We start from the raw sequence: 26,767 nt of genomic DNA, 5'->3' as shown, positions 1-26,767 counted from the left end.
AATTTTACGAAAAAAAAGAAAAAAAATCATATTCCTTCATATTCTTGTATCTGCAAGTTGAGCTACATTTACCTACGGTCAGAAACTAGTATCAACGTGTTGCTTAATAGCGTCTCTTTCAGTTTTAATCAATTGCAGGTGCCACCAGGCGCCACTGATTATTTTTTGGCAATGATAATAACTAAACGCTTTCTAGTGTGTGCATAATGATAACGAAACACTTTTAATTTTGTTTTGACATTTTGAGGGTAATTCAGAATTATGAACTTACATGTATCCTGTGCGTAAATATTTGCTGGCTTATATTAATAAAAAAAAAAATTAAAATTTATGAATTTTAAAAAACATTGTTTTTTAAAATTTTTTTTTAAAAATAGTTTTTAAACATGTTCCTTTCATACACAAATATATACAACTTCGTTAGTAGTAAAAATGTAAATATTTTTTGGGATGTATACTTTTTTCCGCATCTCTGTACAAAAATCCCCAGTGTGCGGCGCTCTGACCCTCAAAGAAAGAGTAGGAAATGATCTCGTTCAGCTTTTGACTTTCGTACTGCTGCATTTCTTTTTCAAGCAATATTTAAAGCCATGACGCTAGTACAGTATGGTGCGATGCATTTTAATTACATTTTCACTCATGAGTAGTAGCCATGAAATACCGAACGAAAGACGGCGTAACAGATACACCTGCAAAATCGGCCTACAGCTATGGCCTACTGTTAAATGTACAAAAAAATATAGTCGAGAGCTAAGGAATCCATGAATCATTATTGGGTCATGACAAAGTACGAATAGCAATAGCGCGTAATGACGAGCTGATAAGGTCCATATGTATTTTCAACTCGGACTCGCATACTTTTCGAATTGAAATTTTTTTAAAATTTTTTTTCTTTCAGAAAATATATTACAATATATATTTACTCATCAATATTTACTTGTTCCCTTGGAATTTTTCGGGCATAATACATATACCAGCCCAGCTGAGAATCCTTTTGATTTGCTTTTTATGGCATATCCTTGAGTTCTGTCAGGCTTTCATTTCCGCAATCGTAGCAAATCTACATTCTTTCATGGATATATTCAGTCTTTGAACTAGTTCGTAGTCGAGCGAATATATAGGTATATATGTGTATGTATATATACAATAAATAATATATAATTGCCACTTACACCCTTTTTGGGTGTTTGGCCGAGGTCGTCTACCTATTTGTGGAATGCGTCTTGATGTTTTTTCGACAAAAAGAGGGATATACAGTTTTTAAGCCGACTCCGAATGCCAGTTCGGTTTTCATAAGGAGATTTTTCATGGCACAAATAAAATCAGAAGTTTGCCTTTGCTTGCTGAGGGGTACCCGCTATTAGAGAAAACGCCAAGCGCACCAAAGCATGTCCTTATTTTTTATCTAAAATTAAGATAAAATGATCACAGGGGCATAGGTACCAGCATTTCAAATACAAAAACTGGGAATCAAATGAACGTAGCCTACGAAATTTGAAAAAATTGTTTTGAAAAAACCTTCAAAAAAAATTGATTTGAGCCTACAAATTATGGAAAGCTTTTCTTAAAAGCTGAGCTTCCAAATTTTCTATGATGCACTCTAATATTTTAAAAATTTAGGTGCAAATTACCTTTGTTAAAAAAATATCCTGAATTGTTTTTTGTTGGATGAGTGGCCTTTACTTAACGAGTAGTCCAAGAAGATGATTCGTGTAAGCGACCTCCACTGTATAAATACATAGTGTGTATGTATGTATATGAAAATGTTGAGCAGAAATACCCAGTTTAACCACTCGCAGTCTTGCTTTGAGAACTCGAATATTATAATAGTTATACCCATGCACACATACATCTATCTAATTCTCACACATGCCTTTATGTATAATTTACTGTAGTAATAAGCATACGATTAAGCATTATAATTATAAACAGCTAGACCATAAAGCGATAACGGGTTTTCATACTAATGCGTAGCGAAGTTTAGGCTTAATCGGCTATGCATTTGTTCATGTTTGAAGGAATTGCAGTAGGAGGAGTTAGGGCCAAGTAAATCGGCGGGTGTGCATAAATCGTAGTCAACGTTGGTGGTATTATTGTTGCGTTGAACGCCTGGTGGTCCAAGATACGGGCTACTTTTGAGCCGCAGGCAATTTATTGTGCAACAAAATATACAAATAATTTGCAGCTGGCATTTCAAGGACCCATATACGTTGTTGTTTTGATGCAATTGCTGCTGCATGGTAGAAAATGGAGTTGCTACAAGACGTGTTTTGTTATTGCCAGCAGGGTTTCCATGCGCCATGCCATACCGCAGGTGAAGCTGTACAGCGCTGTTGTCGGAGGTGTTGGTTTGGTCGTCGTGGCCAAACGCCGCCATAGCGATAATATGACAGCTTTTGTAGCACGAATTGAAGCAACGGAGTGCACCTGACTGCTGCAATAACACCTTTTCATTGCTTTCCCACAAAAGGATGTAGCCAGTCCTTTGCTGTACCGTTGCCCGTTGCATGTAAACACTTTCCATATCTGCGCTCAGTTGATCATCAGCTGGAGGTTGGCCCATACATGCAAGTATAGCAGGCAGGCGTTTATTCTTGCCACCGTAACTGTACTCAAACGTGTATTGCAGCATCAACAATATTCCTAGCAGCAAAGTAAAAATTGTCGTTTTCGTATTTAATAATGTTGCCTGTATTGCAACTTCACTTCTTTTTACCATAGCTCGCCCCATCACCATTGCTACGAATTCAATTTGTTGCTTTTTTCTTTCACCAAAAGGAGTCAAGCGTTGCAATTGCTGTTGCTTTTGCTGCTGCACTTTCATGCATGCAATGAGTTTCGGCAGCAGCATACTAGCTTGGCGACAACTGGACGCTAACAATGCACACATCAGCACTATAACGGGGCAGGCGCCTGCGAGTACGGTGTGGGCAGCAGGAGCGTTTGAACGCAACGCACTCTGCTCCTTTTCCAGACACTGTCGGAATTCTTTATAGTCCACTCGTGTAATCGCACAATAATGATTTAGCATGCAGACACCCTCGCAGGGATCTGCCTGGTAGCGAACGGTATTGGCACGGGAGTATCTGGAATGACAGCGAACAAGATGATATTTTTAAATGAAAATTTAAATTGGCTTGTTATTTTAAATACAGCATTTAAATATTATTAAATCTATTTTTTAGAATCTTTTTTTTTTTTGAGTTCACAACCATACACTTTACTGTAAAATCAATCTGCTTCGTGCACAGCACGTCGGGGAATTATAACATTAATACAACAGAACATTTCGAGATTGCTACGTGGCTAGGCACACATTCTTCCCCATTTATTTGGCAAGTAGGAGATTTCATTGCTCTTCTCTAAATGTGAGACACGAATTGATTTAAAACGCTACTCGATCAGGTTATGCGTAATAATGGAAATATATTTATTTACTTCTTTTAATAATCTGCAGTACAAATTACCTTACAGACTAGACAAAAAATAAGAAGAACAAGCCGAATTTCGCAACTAAAATATTAGCGATCAATACATTAATTCGTAGCGATTTTACAGAAGACTTTTATTTAAACAAAAAAATATATAAAATTATATCAATAAGTGAATCAATTAATATGTATTCGCCGTTTCTGTTTACAACTTCTTCCCACCTCTCGACCAATTTGTTGATGCCGTTCCGACAAAAATCGTCTGGTCTGCTGTTAAAGAAGTTGATGAGCCAGTTTTTAAGGACCTCTTTGTTATCGAAAGTAACGTCCTTCATATGGTTTGACAGGGAGCGGAAATGATTTAATCGATCGGTATATAGTCCGAAGAATACGACGGATGCTGAAGGACCATATGAGCTCTTGGAGGGCGGCTTTGACGACTTGTGCAACGTGCAACTTGGGGTTGTAGTGAATGAGTATGGTTTGACCATGTCGATCAGGTCTTTTCATTCGATTAGCCTCATTCACGCGGTGTGGCTGGGCAATGTAGAATTCCTTGGGATCTTTGGATGCAGATCCAGCTTGACTCTCGCCTTTGGCTTACCTCCTGGAGTCACCCACTTCTTTCTTTGGTTCATATTGATGTATCAACACCATTTCTCATCTCGCGATGTGATTCGGTACAAAATGCGCTTTTTATGCCCGGGCGATATGCTAAGGAGCAATTTCAAGGCGGCTTTCTTTTTTTTTTTTTTTCTGTTGAAAGGCTCGTCAGGCACTCAATTTTTCGATAAATCCCATTGAATGAAGGGGATTTAGAATCGTTTCGTTTAAGGACTGGTTTGGTAACCGTTCTCCTTCAAAAATTATTTGAGATGTTCTTCATCGATTTCATTATGCCTTCCGCTGCGGAACGTGTCATAGTCATCAAAGTGCCCATTTTCGAACTTTGCAGATAATTTCCGTGCTGTAGACTCGTCTATGACACCTTCTCGTCTATGACATCAAATGTCCCGAGCTGCTTTGGTTGCTTTTTGACCTCGATTAAAAACAAAGAACAGAAAAATGCTTATTTTTGCCTCCTGAGTATTCCATTTCCAATCCTAAAAAATATAAAAAAATTAAATAACTCAAAAATACAATTAACATAGTTTTGTAGTACAAAAAGAGTTCTATCGAATGGATACTTACCCTTTGCTAAACAGAAAACAAATCGTTGTAAATAAAAGAAAATATGAAATGAACTTATTCCCCTATGAACTTATTCCCCAACCCAAAAATTGATTTTAAGTAATTAAAGTAATTAAATTTCATTTTTTTACAAAATTAGATTTAGATATAGTGAAATAAAGCAGGCTGGTATTAGATAGTGAATTAGAGTCTCTGCATTACTCGCAAATTTAGTCTTAAAGTTTTCCCCATGAAAAGTGTAAAAATGGCAAAGACTTCTTTGTGGAACATTGAAGTTTATCTGCTCAAGTAGATCTAGACAGGCGACGATGTCATTATCAACACTGAAAATAAACGAAAGTGTATGGACTGTCCTTCTGTTTTCAAGGGATTCTGGATTAATTAGGATTAGCGGAGAATTATAGGGTAGAACAAGTGACTCAAATCGAAGGGAACGTAATGCCTGCTTAAGAAATATTTTTTGAATGCGCTCAGTTCTATTAATCGAAAGTTGGTCGTAAAATCTCCAAATGAATACGGCCTTTATAGGTTTACGGATCAGAAGATTCAGTTGCATTGCGACGAATGAAACCTAGAACCGAATACGATTTGGAGAGAATAAAAGTAATGTGACTACTGAAGGAAATTTTCGTATCGTTTAAAACTCCAAGATCCTTAAACTTTATTACACTTTAAAAATGCTGGAGGATATGTGAAAAATGTACTGACGCTTCAAAAACATTAAACATTTTTAATATTCAAAGGCACCTACGATGAAGATTGTTCAAGGCGAGTTGAGGCTTCTGCGCATCCACTTGGTCCTTAGCAGATGTCAAAATTTTTAAATCATCCGCGAAGAGCAAAAACTTCGAAAAGGTAAAACATTTGCTTATGTTATTGATAAAAATAACAAAACGAAGTGGCTCCAAGATGCTCCCATGGGAGTCACTTGACATAGGCTCGATAAAACTCTGTTCGTCAATTGTGACTTCGGCCATTGCATTGTTTAATATTGTAGAATATCGTGCGAACTTCTTCAAATGCCATAGAGATGTTAGTGCGAACGCCATCAACTTGGAGTCCTTTTGAAAACGATGACACACAGAATTCGCTAAAAATAGACAGATTAGAAGCTGAGTGAACAGTTACAAAACCGTGCTGGTTTAGGTTAATTAGACACTTTAATGCAAAATAAATGTTGTCTTACAATGCATTCCAATAGTTTAGATTTGCTTGATAGCATGGAAATTGGCCTATAATAGCGAACATCACTTCCACTTTTAAAAAAAGGTGTGATGAGACAGAGAATTGTTTAAAATAACCTCAAGAGGAACTACCAACTCTGACAGTTCTTAGCAAGATAGCTGAAAAACCGCCAGCATCTGTATGTGACGAAGGTTTGACAGAAAGCATCCCCTTGAAAATGTCAACAGATGAGATGTGCGAAGCATGTCTTCCAAGTGTTTGTGTGTGTCTGTTCCTACCAAGAACACAGCATATCTAGACTCGAAACTAAGCAATCGAAGAAAGTGGTCCATATGCATACATATAGTGGTCCCCTTCCCAATAACGCGGCCGTCAAATAATGGATCGAATCTGAAATCTGCACTATAGGCTTTTGGTGTAGTTAGATACATGGTGCTTTTAGTACATGGTACCCGTGGGCATCGCAGTCGCAACTGCTAATGCACGTGCCACAATCACACCAAGACGTTCACGCTGTGAGCTTGAATTAAGCTAAGGTAACCTTAGAAACTTGGAATGGTTGGAGTATTTGCGGGAAAGATTTTGTGATAGATTTTTTGACCTACATATGTATGTTGGCGACGATGAATATCGCAGGCGACGGCATAGGCATAGCGCAGCGAATAAATATCCAGCGGTTTTGCGAGTTGAGTCATGCCGTTCGAATGGATACAAACGCTCCGGCTCTGAAAGTATTCGTTGCGGTGCCGGTCGGTGGTAGCAGCGTTCGAAAAGATCAGGGGGAGAAGGACTTAACTTCACGACTTGTGAAACTCGGCCAAAATCACGTAAGCGGTTGTCGCCCCTATCAAGAAGAAGAAGAAGACGTAACCGACGGGGTGATCTCCATTTAGCATAAAACAGCAGAATTAACAAGTTTATTGTCTAACAAATATTTAGTCAACGCTTATTTTCACAATCCTGGCGCCGGTTGGCTTTGGCAAAATCACATAAGCGGCTATCGCGCCAATTAAGAAGAAGAACCTTAGAAACTTTAAGTTCATTCCTATGGTAACCGATCAATTCACATCTTCGCTTGGCGCAAGTAGGCTTTCTTCATTAATATCCTTTCAAAGGCGGGTGGGGTGTGGACCAACCTGCAAGTTCGGAGTTTATTCATTTCATGGGTAAATTAGAGCCGCTTGAGGAAGTTTATAATGACAGTTTACCCTCTGGAATTGGTATCGAATTTGATCTCTTGCTGAAGTGTGCCTTCTCAAGGGCAGCTGTGTAACCAAGCCTAACTTTATCTGAGCACGCAACAAGAAGGAAGAAGGCCAAAATATTTATTGGTATTTTTCTAGTACTCGCACCAATAGTGCTTGTTTGATAATGCGACATATTTTCATTCTGCGAAGGATGCTAATAAATATGTGTATTTTGTTGTAAATGTAACACTTGGCCGCAGGACCTTAGTTAAGAACGGCAAACGCTAAACAAATATGTGACCAGCTTTTAACCCTCACACACATTTGATTTATATTATGCCGAAAGGCAAAATCTGCTCTTTTCTGTACAGTACACGCATATACATTTTTACCTGTGGGTAGAGCTTCCTTATGATAAGAAACCTGCATACATACCATACTAACAAATAATATGCATAAATTTGCATTAAAACAATCAAGACAATCAACAAGAAACCCAGGAACATCACTGCCAAAGCAAATAAACAAACAAGTCTATCAACAGTTCGCAACCAGCGAGCACTCACACATCCCTCCACACATAAATAAAGGGTGATTCATATAGTGGTTTCTTTTTGATGAACATAAACAAAAATCTATAAATAAATAACGAGTTTTTTCTATATATTATTGGCTTTTCGAAACAGCAAATAATGCCACTATTTATGGATTACGATTTCATTCATGCGTTTGCAAAGGCTAGCTTCGCAGTAACGCCAACTGCTAACCCAGTGACTGTTCCCCAAGAATCTCTTGCTCGATATTCCACTTGAAAAAAGTCTAACGGCGTTAAATCGTAGCTCCGAGGTGGCGAATTGACATCGCTGGGATGGCTGGCAACACGATTACTGAACTTGGCGCACAAGAAATCGATTGTGGTATAGCCGTGTGACATCACGCGCCATTCTGCTGAAACGAAAAATCGTCGAGGTCCATATCTTTCATTTTCGGACACTAAGATCGACTATCAAGCTTTTGTAGTGCTTAACGTGTACCGACATGACGCTGATTGATGACATGATTTTGAAGGAAAAATGTGCGAACCCACCGTACCAAACTCTCATACTCTGAGGATGTATTGCCACCGGGTTTTGCGATTCAGTTTTGCCTGTTAACATTGTATCTTGTATGAATATGCACTTCGTCAGAAAATCTGATTTTTTGGGCAAAATTGTTGCCCATTTCGTTTGCAATCTTTCTCAACCTTGTTCAAGGGTAAAGAGATTAATTTCACTACACGGAACTATGATACTTGCTTTCTGTCAACATTTCCAACGAGAAAGAATTGTTGCTGTCAAAATATCATACAATTAGAATAAAAACCTACTCTATGGAGCACCCTTTGTATATGCATGTAGACATAGATACACATACACTCGCACCCTAATGCATTTACTAGCAAGCAAAACGTCAACGACATGTTGAGTTGAACTACAGAAAATCCACGCTAATGGCGGCTTCGGTCGCTGTGTTACTTTGCAACAAAAATGCTCTATATAACGCCAATTGCTAGCCAGAGGCGATACAACAATTGCAGTATTGCACAAAAAGGATGGGGGAGAGATGAAGCACCATTACAGCGGATGGCTGTCGAACGGCGGCATGTAAACAAAGGCTAAGGGAAATACAGAATATTTTTATTTTTCAGTCAATTGGCTTTCGTTGTTCGCTCCATCGTATTTTTGTGCAATATTCTCTTCACCTGTTTTGCTGTTGTTTGTAAAAGTGTGTACTCTTTCAAAGGGCTTTTTTTTTGTTATTGTTATTATGCCTGCAGCAAAATACATCAAGCCAATATCTTTCTGTTAGACTTCTAGGTAAACAATAACAAACAACAACCAATATTAGGAAATCGAAACGAAAGTCGACTTGTTTATATGCATTTTGGGTGGCAATGTTGAAATCTTCTTAATGGTAAAAGCCTGTAGGGATGTGGAGGAAAATAAGTGATGAATAAATAAATACAGATAAAATTAAATACATAATTTAACAGATTTTAGGCAAATTTTAATTGTTCAAAATGTTTAAATAGATTCAACAAATGTTTTTCGATTAATTTTTCAAATATTTGTAAAAACTCAGCTTTCTTAAGTTAACATTTTGCTTTTCGAATCAAACTTAGAAAAAATTTTTTTAATAGCGGTCGCCCTTGGCAGGGAATGGCAAACCCCTAAGTGCATTCCTGCCATAAAAAAGTTCCTCATAAAAATTATCTGTCAATCGGGGGTGGCATAAGTCTATAGCCCATACATTTGTGGAAAAAACATGCAGACTTACACCAAAAATAGTAGGACGAGCTCGGTCAAAAGGCGTCACCCAATAAAGGGTATAAATGCCATTTACCTATAGCTTCTGCTCAAATATGAACGAGACGGTATCAATAAAACGGTCCGCGGATGACATATGGCAAAAACAAATTTTTTGTTTTTTTGATAGGACTGTTATAAGCTTACATGGCAAATTTCAGCGTGATATGTCACATAGTTTGTTTTCTGTGCTACTGTAAACAAGTCAAGCTCAAGTTAGTTATTCCAACAAAATTTCCGCTTCAAACGCCTTAAAAATGTTGCAGACAACCTATGGAGACTCTGCTCTATCGCGTGCACGTGTTTTCCAGTGGTAGATATCGTTCAAAGAGGGCCGTACATCGGTTGAAAACTTGCCTCATGAACGTCGTCCAGCAACATCAGTAAACGACGAAAACATCGGAAAAGTAAAGGAAATTGTGCTTGAAAATCGCATAAATCGCAAAATCGGTTAACGCTGAATATTATTTATACGTTTTAAAGCGTTTGCGCGAGAACATTCGTCTTAAAAGGAAGGAATTGTGGGACAACAGGTCATGGTTCTTGCATCACGATAATGCATCAGCTCACACATCACGTCTTGTTCGTGATTATTTGAACAAAAATAATGTTAATATCGTTCCGCAAGCACCGTATTCGTCTGATATGGCTCCATGTGACTTTTTCCTGTTTCCCAAGCTCAAGTTGCCGCTCCGTGGAAAACATTTTGAGACAATTGAAGTCATAAAAGAGAATTCGAAGAACACACTCGAGCTTGACTTGTTTACAGTAGCACAGAAAACAAACTATGTGACATATCACGCTGAAATTTGCCATGTAAGCTGATAACAGTCCTACCAAAAAACAAAAGATTTATTTTTGCCATATGTCATCCGCGGACCGTTTTATTGATACCGTCTCGTTCATATTTGAGTAGAAGGTATACTCGTATATACTGATATCGCATGAAATATTTAGGTACATTTTCGAAATATGTAACTACAAATTCCGCCCAGAAGCTTAAGGAAAGCCTTTATAAAACTGCGTAATGCAATTGTTCATTTCCATTTAAGTTATTGCGTTCACATTGTAATAGTAGTCGTTCAGTTCAAATTGTAATTCAGTAGTTCAAAACACCCGATTTTAGTTGAATCGCTTTTAGCTCCATTAGCAAATTTTTCTTCCTTCCCTCAAACGCCAGAAAAGTGTTTCCGTGAAGTGCTTATCAAAGACGAGGAAACACTTTTCCGTATTTCTTAGTGTATATTCGCCCATAGTTATGAAGGTGGTCTAAGTCATATATTTCTTGTTTCGAGATATTTAATGAATTGCATTTGAAAACATAAAAAAATATTTGTTATTATGCGAACTTTATGTTTGATCTTCATTTTTTCGCTAAATTCGGGGAAACGGTGGATATGGATGCAATTCGAAGTTAAATTCACGTAGTTTTGCCGATGTTTTGATTGACTTGTTACACGGTGCGTTGCCTTGATGAAACCACATTTTTTTCTTTGTCTTTGTCATATGCAGAGGTTCGAAAAGGAAGAAATGGAATACTGGAAATCTAAAGGATATCAATATTAAATTAGTGTTCCAAGAATAATAAACATAGAGGAAGTGTGGAGGATTCTGAAAGACTCAATCACAATCTGCTCCACCACTAACAATTAGAAACACAGGAAAAAGAAAAAGTCGGTTTCGTTTGATGAAGAAAGCGAAAAAGCCATAGAAATGAAAAATGAAGTCACAAGGAGCTGGACGAATAAAAACAACCGTAGAGCGGAAGGAATATAGTATTTATTGCAATAAGAAAAATTGCAGCAAAAATCTGTCAGAAGAAGAAAATTATTTGTGAGGATTCTGTCACAAAAGAGACTCACAAATTTGATAGCAAAGTAAAAACAGAAAACCTGGGTTTTCAACCACTCGTAAACTTATGTAAAGGGTGATTTTTTAAGAGCTATAGGAAAGTTTTTCAAAAAAAACACACGTAAAATTCAGAAAAATGCATGCAGTTTTTATTTAAATCGATAGTACAGTCCAAACAATTTAATGTTTGAAGATTATTTCATGCAAATGTTGACCGCGACAACGCGCCAAATGGTTCATCCGCTTAGTCCAATTTTGGCATACTATTTCCAATGTTTCAGTCGGTATCTCACATATAAAAGCTTTAATGTTGTCTTCCAATGCGTTAATTGAAGCAGGCTTGTCTGAATAGACATGAGCTTTAACATAGTCCCACAAAAAATAATCTAAAGGTGTTATATCGCACGATCTGGGTGGCCAATTGACAGGTCCCGAACGTGAAATAAAATATTCACCGAACTCGCCTCTCAACAAGTCCATTGTTACGCGTGCTATGTGGCATGTGGCACCGTCTCGCTGAAACCACATATCATGCAAGTCAAGCTCTTGGATATCATTTCACGGTAGCGCTCACCATTCACAGTTACGTTACGATTCGTAGTATCTTTGAAGAAGTACGGCCCAATGATACCTCCAGCCCATAAACCGCACCAAACTGTGACCTTTTCTGGATACATTGGTAGCTCTTGCAATTCTTCTGGCTGATCTTCGGTCCAAAATCGACAATTCTGCTTACTGCTTACTGCTTACGTATCCATTGATTCAAAAATGAGCTTCGTCGCTGAACACAATTTTTCGATAAAAAAGAGGATCCTCGGCCAACTTTCCAAGAGCCCATTCGCCAAAAATTCTGCTAGGTCGTTCGGCTTCAATTCTTGCACCAGATGTATTTTGAAAGGCTTCCCACCTAAATCCTTTCGCAAAATGTTCCAAGTTGTTGAGTAACAGAGACCCAATTGCTGCGAACGGCGACGAATCGATAATTGATGGTCATCATTAACACTGGCCGATATAGCTGCGATATTTTCTTCAGTTCGCACTCTACGTAAGCGTGTTGGTGGTTTGATGTCCAATAATGCAAATTTGGTTCTAAATTTAGTCACAATAGCTCGAATAGCCACTTCAGTGGGTCGATTAACCTGACCATAAAATGGAAGAAGCGCGCGATTTGCAAGCGTCATCAATGATTTGCAAGCGTTGTTCGTTTGTAAGACGATTTATGGTTAAATTATAGACCAAACTGAAGATGTTTGACAGATAAACAAAACACGAAACGTGCGTCAGCCGTTTAAACCAACTGTTTGAAAAGATAATATATTAGCTAAAAAATCACCCGTTATAATCGATAATAGTGCCCTCAGGGATTATCAAACCGATCACAATTGAGCTTGTTTTCACATGCGCCAGTCAGGGCTGGTCTAACGATGCGACACCCGAGCATATTTTGCATAAATATCCGGTGTTAGGAGAAATTTTAAAGCGAAAGACTTCAAAGTATTCATTGGGGAGACTGAACGCATCTCGGATAACAAGGGTTACGGATATATTATTGTATATGAATACAAAATACCATTTTGGTCGCAGTGCCTTTTCGTTACACTAAGTCATAGAATTTTGAAATTTATGTTATATAAGTTGGAAGTACCTTGCATGATCGGAGTCCCTGTCTCCCCATATATGTATTTCAAAACTATTTACTCTCTTATTTAGTATTTTAAATAATTACATATGGCGTATATTTTGTTCCATTATTTTCTAATCGGTTAAGCAGCTCCGATTCAATTGATGACATAATGAGAAAAAGAGAAGCTTTTACATCAGGATAGGAGAGATGTAATCGAATATTTTATGTCATAACCAAGTTTACTCTTAAATTAAAAAAAAAAACTTAGTTCTTTAACATGAAGGTGTGAGTTTTGATTTTGAATTAAATTTTATTTCTGACAACTTGGGTAAAAAGGGTGAAGCTGTGAAAACAAAATTGCCCAATTTTTTTTTTCTAAATATAGTAAAAAATTGTAATTAAGGAAAAGATTGGAGGACTTTTAAATTGTGTTGGATACACCAAAATTACACCCTGAATGCCCACTGTAAAGATTAAAGATCCCACAAGATCAACAGTCTGTCCAATACTACATACATTCTTACACCGTGACCTAAAAAAACCAAAGCTTACTTTAGTATCTGTAGGCGCTACTAAAAAACCTTACCAAATCCAGTTCCAATGCCCATTTTAGATCCATCTACGAAGACTAGAATCCAGGGATAGCTTATTTATTACTATCGCTCATTCAAAGTCACTTCATCGGTAAAGTGAACGTTGAAGTTGACGTTCCCATAATAGTCCGTTATTCGTTAACCGAATGGCCCCGATATATATTTGGCCAAGGATTGCCAGCAAAATGTATGGAAACGTTTAGCTGTTACAAAAGCAATAACGTCGAAGCTAAATCTTTGTGATCTGATAATATTGTAAAGATATGACCTTGATCCATCACCCTTAACATTTTAGACAAGCAAAATTCTTAGCTGCAGTTTATGTTGCTTGGTTATTCTTAAAAAGAACACGGCAGAGGGTTTAAAAAAATTGATATTTATTTGTGAGCTCACATTTACAACGAGACATCAACAACCCAAACCTAGAGTCTGCCAATTATGCTTGCTTTGTGTAGTCGCTCCAGGCTGTGACACTCATTAAACTGTTACAGATTCAAAGCAAAAAAAAAAAAATAGAAGAAATAATCATCATTGCCATTGGCAATATTGCCTGTAGGCTATAAACAGACCAAACATCTAAGTCATTCACCTAAACCGTATAAGAGACGGCAAACATTTTTGCCTCATAGGGCTTTTAAGTGAAATGAGCGAATTGCAAAGTTGAAAATGCGTACGTACTAAGGTTCGTTGACGTCACGAATTTCTTTAAGAAGTGAGTGAGTGGGTAATAGTAGAAGTAGTAATTGCCAAAAGTATATTAGTATGACCCCATTTACAGTTAAATTTTATGTAACTATGAAATACCCTTTTTTGCGTACATAATTATTTAAACTTTCATATAAAATATTATATACATAGTTTCAATACTTACTTGCCAAACCAGGTGCCGTCACTGCTAGTGAAACGATCTACAAAATTGTGCAAGGAAATGGCCGAGATATCACTGAGCGCATAGTAATGGGTTAGATTGTATTCCGGAAGCCAGTTGGGCTCGCCCACCTGATTCGCTAACTGTAAATCCATAAAGTACTGCGTGTAGTCCAGCACCTGCAATTATGCATGCAAGCGAAGCGAAAAATAGGTTAGAAAATGGAAAAAACAAAAAATATTAAAGCAACGAGTTAAAAACAAAGGAGTGTTGCTTGGATTTGGTTAGGCCAGTGTTACTCGTACAATAAACACGAAACTGTACTCACGTAATAAAGTGTAACATTGTGCAAGAAATTGGTTACCAAATTCAAATAAAAACATGTAAGGAAGGTTAAAATCGGTCCGGATATATAATGTTCGTTACCCGCGCACATTTTAGTAAAATCTAATTTAGACTGGCCGTTAATTTTTGGAATCAAACAAACTCCTAATATGAGTTATAGCTTATAACATGAGACGAACGGACGAACATTTACAGCTTTAATCAAGTCTTACTATTTACTAAGGTTGTGCTATTCTGTGTGAAAAAGGTCTTTTCTTGATAAATTGAAGTCTAAACATAAAAGGGCGAGCTTGGTTTGTAATAATAAAAAATTAAAAATAATATTTAACTGTGCAATAAATTGGGTGAGTTTTATTTGGTTATGATCGGAACATACGCATTCACCTAAAAATGGGTGTGACACCGTCTATTTTGCAAATTGTTATCCTATTATTGTTTTTCTTGTTTCTGATTTGTCACTTTTACCAAGCCTGAATAATTTTGCGACATGAATAATTTTGCTTTATTTATAGTAGAGATATCAAAATTTACTCTTTCTGAAAACTATTGTCATATGGGGGAAGGGCGTAGTTATTGATTGATTTTGCCCATTTTTAAAATAAGCCTTCCTTGGAAAAGGAGTTAAATGTGTACCAAGTTTCATTCATGACATAAGAAGAACCTATAGCAAGAAGCTGGCTACAAATACGGGTGACCCAGACGTGGGACAATAGAACTGGTCCCCTTCATGGACGCCGTTCAGGGCCCTCTCGAAGTAATGCAGAAAGTAGTCCCGGGAGGGGAGTCTCAATAGAAGACGAGAGAGATTGTTTTAGTGGGCACACCACTCAACGCAGTAGACGACCGGTACGAAGGCATTTTGAACCCTAACTCACCCACCAAAAAATCGTCATTTAGCGTAACAACCCGTGGCGAGTTTTAGCCTCCTCTACGATATTCCTCCAGGCCTCTCGACCTCTTGCTAGATATTTATTTCGAGCGTTCGTAGGTCTTCTTCTATGCAGTCCATTAGTCACCTACGTGGGCGACCATTATTTCGCGTTATCATAGGTTTGTGCTGCACTATTAGTTTCGAACATGCGTGTTTTCTATTTTTAGAACATGTCCTCGCCACAGATAAATTGGTGTAACTCGTTGTTGGTTCATATTATGTTATCACCTGGCGCCATATATCCTCCTGAGAATCTTTCTCTGAAAGACTCTGAGAGATTTTTCCTCGGGTGCTGCCATGGACCACACTTTTGAGCAATGAGTTTATAAGTCCAGGATTGTATCTTCACTTTAAATAGGTACATATGGCCAAATTATATTTTATTTGCAGCAATTATTCATTCCTGAATGCACTCACTAGAGCGATTGTCGTTTGAGATTAGGACGCCTAAATATGTGAATTTATCAATACGGCTGCCATGAAAAGAGTTAACTTAGTGTGAGTTTACAAAGAAGCCCATTGCTGTACTAGGAAAGATTTTTTCAGTTCTAACGTAATGTGTCTTAAATTATACCAATCTTTTTGCGAAACCAATTCGAGCTCTTCCAGCGAAATAGTGTTTCTTGTGATCAGTTCGCGAAGAAGTGACTCTCCAGAATTTATTTTCAATCTAATTATAATCTGCTTACAAATTTGTTTATTAGATGCATTAAAGAATGATTCTTTACAGAAAGTTTTGACTGTCTCAGTTTTAGACTTTTTAAGGGAAATTCAAGTTTTGAGAATCCAGTCTCTTCTGCTTCGTTCTTTTGCAGTTTTTTGTGTTTTTTTTTGAATTGCTTAAAGACGGGCAGTCAAAAATCTCGATTCACCTTGTAAGCTCGTTTCGCCAAAATGGTTGTGTGTAAAGCTGCATGCATTGCAAAATTTTCTATCATAAAATCGTCGCACATACAGTCTTGTGCAAAACTTTACGACTAACAAATTTGAAGCCAACAAAAAGGAATACCAGAAGGGAAAAGAAAAATTTAGAATACGAAAAGGTCTTTAAGAATTTTTTTTTAATATTTAGTTCTGTAGAATATAACTCAAATTGATTCAATTCTAACACACTACTGAATTAATTTAATACTCTACATCGTTAACAAGTTACATCGTGCACAAGTTTAAGATTACCTTGCGGTCATAGAAAAAATTTTAGTAAACTATGAATTTTATGTCATATCAAACTTTCGAAAAATGTTTTGTAAGTTTAGTAAATCAGTTGCATCTTAGGCCACCACAAAGGTATAGTCATCAAGCATTAGAGAGGTATGGTTTAAAATCAATTGTCATAGCATTCTGCGGCAAGTAAAATTTTTTAGGCAAGTTTTCTCATTTTCGAATGCTGGTACTGCTTTGTCGATGCTTAGTACCTACCAAATTACGGTTTAGCACAAATAACACATTTATGCAAGGAGGTCGCTATAAAGCTTGAAATAGGTAAGGCTTGTGTGTCAAGGACCATAACATCGACGTTAAGACAGACCACCTAATATATGTGAACAAACAATTCCGCCTATCTGTTAAAAGATTGGTTTGCTTCAAGACGTTAAATAATTGAAAGCTTGTTTGTTACGTGAGCTATATGAGCTTTCCTGCATCTAAAAAGGCACTATTTCTAAATAACATGCAAAAGAAATCTCAAAGCATGACGTAGATTTCATCGCTGGTGGACATGGAAAAAATTGTTTTTGGTCGGCTAAAGTATATTATAGCTCGCAACTAATGCGCCCATCGTCTGTAGAATGGTCATTTCCTTTCGATAATTACGGTTACGATTTGGGGAGCAATATCTGGATACAGATACTCCAACTTATGGGTTGTTGGCGAAATTATTAACAACGAAACCACGTCGAAAGAGTCTCTCTCTCATAATTTACTGTTACCGTTTGTTTAGGAAGAAACATCCTTGCCCGGAATATTATTCTAACAGAGCAATGCAAGACTACATAAGCCACTAGTCTAAGACTGGTCACTTAACTGCTTAAAATGACAAATCACCGTTATATCCGGACCTTAATACAGATGGGTTGAAAGCAAAAATAAAATCTCTTAAGTTGTACACACTAATTTCAATAACTCTTAAATAATTTTATACCAGCTCTCTTATCATTTTCCGGAAGCTTTGTACTGTACTGTTCTATGTACTGTTCTACAGCTTTTTGCCGAATTTTTAACGACTGCGACTAACATTCCGAGCAGCTTTTCCACATGGAGTTATTTATATTGAATTGTCTTTGTTTTTGAACGTTCACTATACTTTTGATCTTTGATACTCTGAAACGCCAAAACCAATCGATGCACTCTTGGAAATGTAGAATCAGATTACTGTAACATTTTTGTTGTTAAACCTTCCATAAACCTTCCAAAACAAAGTATTGACATTGAAGTATATTCAAAACAAATAATGATTTGACGAATCGAAATAATGATTTGACGAATCGAACCTGTTGTTGCCTCTATTGGTTAGTAGGTGTCACTTTCAATACTTTTCAACCAACTTGTAGACTATTTGTACTTAATTGTGAATTACCCAATTATATTTCAAACTTTACAATGGTTGTACAAATTATGGTATAATGACCTTAAACTTTTGCACAAGACTGCACTTATAACACATACATGTGGGCATACATATTGATGAAAGGCAGTAAGACTTAAAATGTGCATAACTTTGCGAGCGCTTGAAAGTGGCATAAATTTGTAACGCGTTGAACAAAAGCCAAGAGAGTTTTTTGCGAACGCAAACAGGATGGTGCTGGTCATGCAGACATTTGCATACGAATACAGACTTGCATGCATATGCATGTGTGCATATATATGTGTATATGATATATGTGCTTGGTACGAAGGTACGTACACATTGTAGGATATGCAGGCGTTGCGCAAAGCAAGAAGCGCCACTCGCCAACCGGATGCACTCTCAAATGGAAGTATGAGTGCGGGCATGCAAGTTTGCAGCTGTATAAATTAAATTTGTAACACACTTTGCTGCAATGTAACCGAATCAGGACACACAAAAAGATATCATAATGTAAGTGAAAATATTTTTCTTCAGCTGCGAAAATGTACAAAAAAGCAAAATGGAACGAAAGTCCAGCCGCATCGTTTGAGACCAAAATTGAAACACTTTTTTAGTAGGCTTGAGCGCGGAAGTGGAACACAAATTCAATTTCGAATCAGTGCCAGCAATTCAAACAAAATAAAATAAAGAAAAAAAAGAAATAATAATTGTTATAACTATATTGGTGAAGGTGGTTGCAAACAATTCTTTCAGCGCACATATGTACTTATATGTATCTGTGTATGTTGGTCACTCAATGCTATTGTATAGCCTAAAATTGATTATCAATAGTTGTATTCCTGTGTGGCCGACTTGCAGAAAAAACACTCGAATTCGGTTATATTTTATATTTACTTACAGGTGCTTCATTTGGCTTTTGTGTGTTTTGTTTGACGTTTTATTCAAGGAGAATCTTTACCGTACGAAAAAATTATAAGAGCAACTAATTTTTTTATATTTTTATTATCAGTTTAGGTTAAATAACTTATGTTTTTAACATTTAAACTTTTAATGATACTTGTTTTAAAAATCTCCAGAAATAAAGATACATTTTATGAAATTTAAATTAATTATTAAGAAAAGTAGAATCTGTAGAATCTGTAGAGCAAAAAAAGCATAAGACCAATATTACAATATTTTAATAGAATAGATCTCTTTAGGTTAATTTATAATTTAGAGTTTAGTACTTTGTGTTGGATTCTCCTTTGATTATAACTTTTTCAAGTCGCCGATGTATCGATTTGATTAAGGTTTTTATAATATTTTGGTAAATTTCTCTCCATTCTAAGGGTTGTAGCGCTACTAAACTGTATTCCATTGAAAACCAATTGGGAAAGTATTGCCCGGTTGCTCGTTTGGGTTAAGGTCAGTAGTCAGGCCTTTCTAAAATATATATTATATTTTTTTGCTGTAAAAAACTATTTTCTTACTTTCGAAGTATAAATGGCGTTGTTATGTTGGAAATTCTACTCCTCATCCTAATTATCATCAACAAAAGGAATAAGTATTTCGTCGAGAAGTTCTAAATATTTGACACTATTCATTACGGTGAATATGAAACACAATGCTTTTGCCTTTGACACTAATGGCTGCCCAAAGCTTGACAGAACACCCTACGAAATTACAATGCCAAAACATTTGGAACCGTCTGGTTTCAATTTTTTTTTCTTTCATTGGAAAAAATTACTCTTTCCCATTCATTTTCTTTTTTTACTTTTCTGTAAATGTCAATCTGGGCTATTGGTGTCGTGTAGTTAACTTTGATTTCGATTCTCGTTTTACATATTCTAGACTAGAATCCGCTTGCTAAATTTTTTGCACACGGCGGATAGTAACTTCCATATTAAGAGGGTGTTTAATTTCGGCAAGGCTATTTGATTTAATCAAAGCCAAACGTTTGAACAGTCCACGCAAGTGGGGAAAGTCACTGGGGGATGGTTCCATACATAGAAGTCCATTCACTTGGCAGTGGCCAGGACGATTCTTCTACATATGGTCCAAGCAGCTCACAACATCCGGGCTTAGCTCAAGTATCCTCTGGTAGCTTTCGAACACCCGTTGGAGAGCGAGCTAATCTGAGAAGGTGAAACAAACCAAGATAGCTAGCAGTGCGCAGGGTTTGGGAGCCAGTGGTCGAGCGTCTCGCAATAATCCGCATCAAGGCGAGATTTTTCAATATCTTGTTCATTTGCGCCCACGTTCGGATGGAAGAGAAAGATGATGAGACCACAGATTATTTCTACGAGCACCTGAAACGTTCCTATGAGCGCTGCCACAATCGGAAAATTAAGCCTGCATCAACTTCGCCGGAGTCCGAAACATGGTAGTATGCAGCACCAGATTCTATCGTAGGAAGACACACAAACCTACGTGGCCATCTTCTCATCGAAAAACGTGAAACCAGATCGATCATGTTGTGATAGATGGAAGATACGCTTCCAATGTTTAAGATGTACGTACAATCTGAGAACCCAACATCGATTCGGATAATCACCTTGTTGCAGCAAGGTACGCCTCTGTGCAGCAAAAAGTACACAAAGCTGCAGTCACAACATACAACCACATGATTCGCCCCTCGACCCTCACTCCTGCTCTGAGAGAGTACTGCCCAACAATCCGACATGCACGAGCAATGGAGCAACATTTCTCGTTCCCTAGGTACCGCCGCCGAAGAAGAGATCGGATTCCAGCGAGCCAAAAAAAACAGTTGGTACGACGAGGAATGTCATGCTGCCGTAGAAAGAAAGGATGCCGTCTATAGAGCCACGCTGCGATCGGGCGCAACGCGAGCCATGTGGGATCGCTACAGAGAGCTAAAAAAGGAAGAGAGACGCATTATCCGAAAGAAGAAACGAGAGGCCGAAATACGGGAGTACGAGAAGATTGAGATGCTGGCCAATAAGAATAACGCCCGAAAATTCTACTAAAAAGTTCGGCGGCTTACAGCAGTTTTCCTGTAAGAACAAAGACGGAGATCTGGTGACAGATATCCAAAGCATTCTTAAATCATGGAGCAAATACTTCTCGAACCTGTTAAATAGTGATAGCTGCGCATGTCACAGAGAATGTGAAGGTCTCAATACCCCAATCGTTGACGACGGGATCGTCGTTCCGCTCCCGACCATGACGAGGTGAGAATAGCGATAACGCGTCTAAAGAACAACAAAGCCGCGGGCGCAGACGGACTGCCGGCTGAGCTATTCAAACATGGCGGCGAGAAGCTGGTAAGGTGAATGCATCACTTTCTATGCAAAATATGGTCGGATGGAAGCATGCCTGCCGATTAGAATTTAAGTGTGCCCTGCCCAATCCACAAGAAGGATGATACTGTTATCTGTGCGCGACTAGCCCTCTAAATATCGACTACAAGGTTCTAGCGAGCGTACTGTGTGCAAGGCTGAAGCCCACGATCAAGCAACTGAATGTGTGGCTTTAGACCTGGAAAATTCACCACCGACCAGATATTCACAAAACGTCAAGTCTTAGGAAATACCCATGAAAGCAGAATCGCCTTCAAAGTTGCGTTCGACAAGTAGTTGCCCATATATCGCGATGTCGGAATTTGAAATACCCGCAAAACTAATATGTATATAATTGGCACGTACACCCTTTTTGGGTGTTTGGCCCAGCTCCTCCTCCTATTTGTGGTGCGCGTCTTGATGTTGTTCCACAAATGGAGGGACCTACAATTTTAAGCCGACTCCGAACGGCACATATTTTTATGAGGAGCTTTTTCATGGCAAAAATACAATCAGAGATTTGTCATTGCCTGCCGAGGGGCCGACCGCTATTAGAAAAATGTTTTTCTTAATTATGGTGTTTCACCGAGATTCGAACCGACGTTCTCTCTGTGAATTGCGAATGGTAGTCACGCACCAACCCATTCGGCTACGGCGGCCGGAAAACTAATACGGCTACGCAAAATGACACTGCTCAATACCAGTAGCGCTATCAGAATTCGGAAGGACATCTTCGAGCCGTTTGAAACCAAATTAGGTTTCAGACAGGCTGATCCGCTGTCGTCTGACTTCTTTAACCGGATGCTGGAAAAGATCGCGGGAGCTGCAGAACTTAATCGCCCGGACACAATTCTTTATAAGAGCGTACAAGTAATATCATCGGCCTTACCGACCGCGCTGTTAGTTCTGCCCTTTCCATAGTGGATAAGAAGCGAAGCCAATGGGTCTGGTGGTGAACGAGGACAAAACAACGTACCTCCTGTTATCAAAAAAATAGTCGTCGCACTCGCGTATCAGCATCCACGTCGAAGTTCACAGTTATGATTTCGAGGTTGTCTTCTTCCCCATTGATTCACCTACCAACCGTACCTGTGTTCCTTTTTATGATATAACCATTGAATCTTTCCTGACCTAATCTAACTTAATTTAGAAATGTGAAAAGGCTATTCGCAATATTTATATTACAAATTATGAAACTTTAAAATCGACCAACAATTGCTAAGAATGATTGTAGTAGAGTCGCCTGCTATTTTTTATCATAAGAAGTACTATTACGTGCTTTTCAAAACATTATGTCTTTATTGAGATATTTTCATGCAAAATATGCATTGATTACTGACCTGACCAGAATCCGTATCGAATTTGTAAAGCCGCATTGCAGGATTATTTGAGCCAACATTCAGTTTTCGTGGTGTTACAGATGGCGAAATCATCATCCATGAAACTGGTTTGCCTGAAAAAATAAAGACAAATGATATGTATATATGTATTCATTTGTGAAAATTGTATCAATATGTGTACACACATATGTATATACCTACGTAGGTATACCTATATATACAGATATATTTGTAATTTAAGATTTAACCAGAATGTTTACGTGTCCACACTCAACCACTTTTACGTATGCATATGCGGTCCATAAAGATGGGAAAGGCGAAATTTGCAAAGACAAATTTTTGAACAAAATTATGTAAAATAATAAGTACTCATGCATATGTTGACATATCTGTTGATGTAAGACCATCAGATGCATATGAGATTTCGTATAAGTACGCATATACATATACATGCCAGCAAGCACACATACAATGTAGCTTCGAGCCCTGCAGGGAGGATTTGTACTAATTAGCTAACTTTGTGGTAGCTACGCAGATCTCATACACACCTCGTTGAGTTCCAGGAAAAATGATTTTATAATAAATTACTATTTTGCCGTTCAGATGTGGTAGATATTGAGGGGACTTAAATAAGAAAACTGCATACTCTCACCCGAAAGCATAAACGTAGGAGGTACAGAGGGATACGTCGTACTTCAAGTATAAGCAGCATACTGCTCTGATGGAAGACACGCTTCCAGTCTTTTAAATGTACGTACGATCCGAGGACTCAACATCGACTCAGATCATTACCTTGTTGCAGCCTCTGTGCAGCGAAAAGCGTACATCTAACTATGCAAAGAATGTTCGACATCGAAAAGCTGCAATCACAACATACAGCCAGAAGATTCGCCACTCGACTCTCACTCCTGCTCTCAGAGAGTACTGCCAACATTGAGCAACATGTCTAGTTCCCTAGGTACCGCCGCCGAAGAAGAATCCGGATTCCGAATTCAATTCGTATTAATCTGATGTTGGAGAGTATCGTACGAGCCGCACTGGCGTATCGGCGCCCACGTCACTGTTGACAGTTATAGTTTTGAGCTTGTAAAACACTTCGTGTATTTAGGAACCAGCGTTAACACCGATAACAATGTCAGCCTTGAAATCCAACATAGAATATCTCTTGCCAACAAGTGCTACTTTGGACTAAGTAGGAAATTGAGCAGTAAAGTCCTCTATCGACGAACAAAACTTACACTCTTCAAGACTCCCATCATGCCCGTCCTAACGTATGGCGCAGAAGCGTGGACGATGACAACATCCGATGAAGCGACGCTTGGAGTGTTTGCTGAGTTTTGCTGTTTGCTTGCTGACGCACGTCACTGCATACGCAGATGACCTAGCAATTGCTGTTAAAGGCAGATATCCTAACATCCTCATGGACATTCTGCGCTCTAACATTTCCACACTTAGGAGCTGGACCGAGAGTAGGGGACTCCCTATAAATCCCGCAAAAACTGAAATAATTCTCTTCACAAGGAAATATAGGCTTCCTATAATCTCCCCGCTGGTCTTCAAGGGTGTGGAGATTCCTTTAAGAGAGAATGTCAAGTACTTAGGATTTATATAAGATCGGAAACTCACATGGAAACCTAATATTGAGGAAAGAGTAAAAAAGGCCAACATTTTCGTGGCCATCTACTCTAAAGGCGAGTTACGCTAAAATCATGAGTAAGGTCCAAAGAATAGCTCTTTTATGCATCTCTGGTGCTTTAAAGACTACCCCAAACAAAGCGCTAGAAGTGCTAATCAATTTGCCTGCATTAAATCTCGTAGGGAAAAACGCGGCCGCCGCCTCGGCGCTTAGACTCAAAAGTATGGCGCTATGGATAGAACGGGGGGTTGGCCACGCCTGTATTTGCACACCCTGAACAGTCACAAACAAGAAATAGACTCTTCTACTCCTAGACTTACCTTCGACAAGCTTTTCAAGACAAGCATACCGTCAAGAAGGGAGTGGCAAACACCAAGGCCATGGAGAAGGGGGGAACTAATTTTTATGCAGATGGCTCCGAGCTAGACGATAAAGTTGGCTATGGAGTATTTTCGAAAGAATTAAGACTGGAACTTTCAGTTCGATTACCAGACTACTGCACACATAAAAGAAGTGGCTACATACCTAAATATGCATGCCGTAACAAAAACGACTATAAATATATTCTCGGATAGCCAAGCGGCCATTAAATCAATGAATGCGGCTATACTAAGATCAAAGGTTGCACAGGAATGCCTAGCAGTCCTAAATGATATAAGCGTCATATTCAAGGTCAGCCTTATTTGGGTTCCAGGACACAGAGCTAATGAGGGAAACTGTAAAGCCGATGAGCTAGCCAGAAAAGGTACTGCTCTTCAACTGCTCCGTGATAAAAGTACTATTGGAATCCCTTTGGCCACGAGTAAATTAATAATAAAAAACAACATTACCCAGGAGGCCAATAGGTCATGGGAAAAAGAAGATACATTCGTAACAGCCAGGCTACTATGGCCGCAAATAAACAAGAAAAGGACAAAGGAATTGCTTAGCCTCTCAAGAGAAGGTATCTCGAAGGTCGTGGCTGGTGTCACCGGCCACTTACTATTTGGAAGGCATTCCTTGAGACTAGGAGTATTCTCCCATGATTATTGTAGAAGCTGTAGAGATGAGGAGAAGGAAGAAACAGTAGAGCACTTCCTTTGCAATTGTGCAGCCTTAGCTAAAATCAGAGCAGGTTGTCTAGGTAAACACTTTTTCAATTCTCTTACAGAACTATCTGGTGCGGGGATTAGACCAATCCTGCGCTTCATAAGAGCCTCAAAATGGTTTCACGAAAGTAAATAAACAAGGTTCCCGTGTCGCACAGTGGTGTCACAACGGACCTGTGAGGTCTAAGTGAGTTGGTCATACGGACCGACTACCACCATAACCTAACCTAACCTACCACTTCTAAATGCCGAATATAGTATACATAGAACTATGACTCAATAGTTTGAAATTGCTTTTCTCTTTGTTGAAAATGCTGTAGGAATTATTAGTAGAAATCGATAGTTGGTTGACTTGATTTCTCTAATAAGATTCTTCTGAACATTGATACACTTTGTATCTGCTACGCGTCATTTTAGCGATGTTTTTTTAGACCACAACCACACTTTGCACCAGTTACGATGTAGAAAAATTAACTTTTGACCTTCTGAGATGTTTAAAAAAAAATAAATAAATAATTGGCGCGTACACTTCTGTTAGGTGTTTGGCCGAGCTCCTCCTCCTATTTGTGGTGTGCGTCTTGATGTTGTTCCACAAATGGAGGGACCTACAGTTTCAAGCCGACTCCGAACGGCAGATATTTTTATGAGGAGCTTTTTCATGGCAGAAATACACTCGGAGGTTTGCCATTGCCTGCCGAGGGGCGACCGCTATTAGAAAAATGTTTTTATTAATTTTGCTTTCACCGAGATTCGAACCAACGACCTCTCTGTGAATTCCGAATGGTAATCACGCACCAACCCATTCGGCTACGGCGGCCGACCGTTTAGATGTTTAGTTCTGTGTAATTTTCAGATGTAAGAATTTCACAGAAGGTTTCAGCCATTTCATGAATTGATCGACAGTTTACTTTGGAACACATCGAATTATGAAGTTATGATAAAAATGAAAAAAAGAAGAGAAAATAGAAAATAGAGAAAAAAGAGTAATTTGTTGGCAAAAACTGTAAGCAAATCTCTAAAATCATACTTGCCCAACAGTGAGTCTGACTAATTCACTGAGTACTGAGTAGCGGTGCCGCGTGTCTAGCAATGACAAAATTCGTGAAAATCTAAGTAAGCACTGATTGCACTGAGAGAATTCAATTCAAAAAAATTAATAAAAAATATCAAATTTTCCTACATGGAATGTGCATACTTGATGCGATGCGTGCATCTTATGTGCCAGCAAATGAAAAATGAATTACGAATATGTTGCTATTAACATACATATGCACACATACTTACATGTGTATACCATATGTATGGTTT

The 26,767-nt window shown here is 38.3% G+C and overlaps 1 protein-coding gene across 1 annotated transcript in view; it reads right to left on the bottom strand.

Moving 5' to 3' along the window:
- Window positions 1–2,606: 2,606 nt before the first annotated feature.
- LOC129241937 (acid sphingomyelinase-like phosphodiesterase 3b) overlaps window positions 2,607–26,767 on the bottom strand; it is a 196,944-nt gene continuing 172,783 nt past the window's right edge. Inside the window, exons 7-10 of the mRNA XM_054878487.1 lie at window positions 22,736–22,848; window positions 14,279–14,454; window positions 2,717–3,086; window positions 2,607–2,643 (exon numbers count right to left, since the gene is read on the bottom strand). Coding sequence (XP_054734462.1) covers window positions 2,632–2,643; window positions 2,717–3,086; window positions 14,279–14,454; window positions 22,736–22,848 — 671 coding nt within the window. The 3' untranslated portion in view covers window positions 2,607–2,631. The remainder of the gene's footprint in view (window positions 2,644–2,716; window positions 3,087–14,278; window positions 14,455–22,735; window positions 22,849–26,767) is intronic.

This window comes from Anastrepha obliqua, chromosome 3, assembly GCF_027943255.1.
Source record: "Anastrepha obliqua isolate idAnaObli1 chromosome 3, idAnaObli1_1.0, whole genome shotgun sequence".
Lineage (NCBI taxonomy): Eukaryota > Metazoa > Arthropoda > Insecta > Diptera > Tephritidae > Anastrepha > Anastrepha obliqua.
Note: the sequence above shows the minus strand (reverse complement) of the source record. Positions and strands in the feature narration are given on the sequence as shown.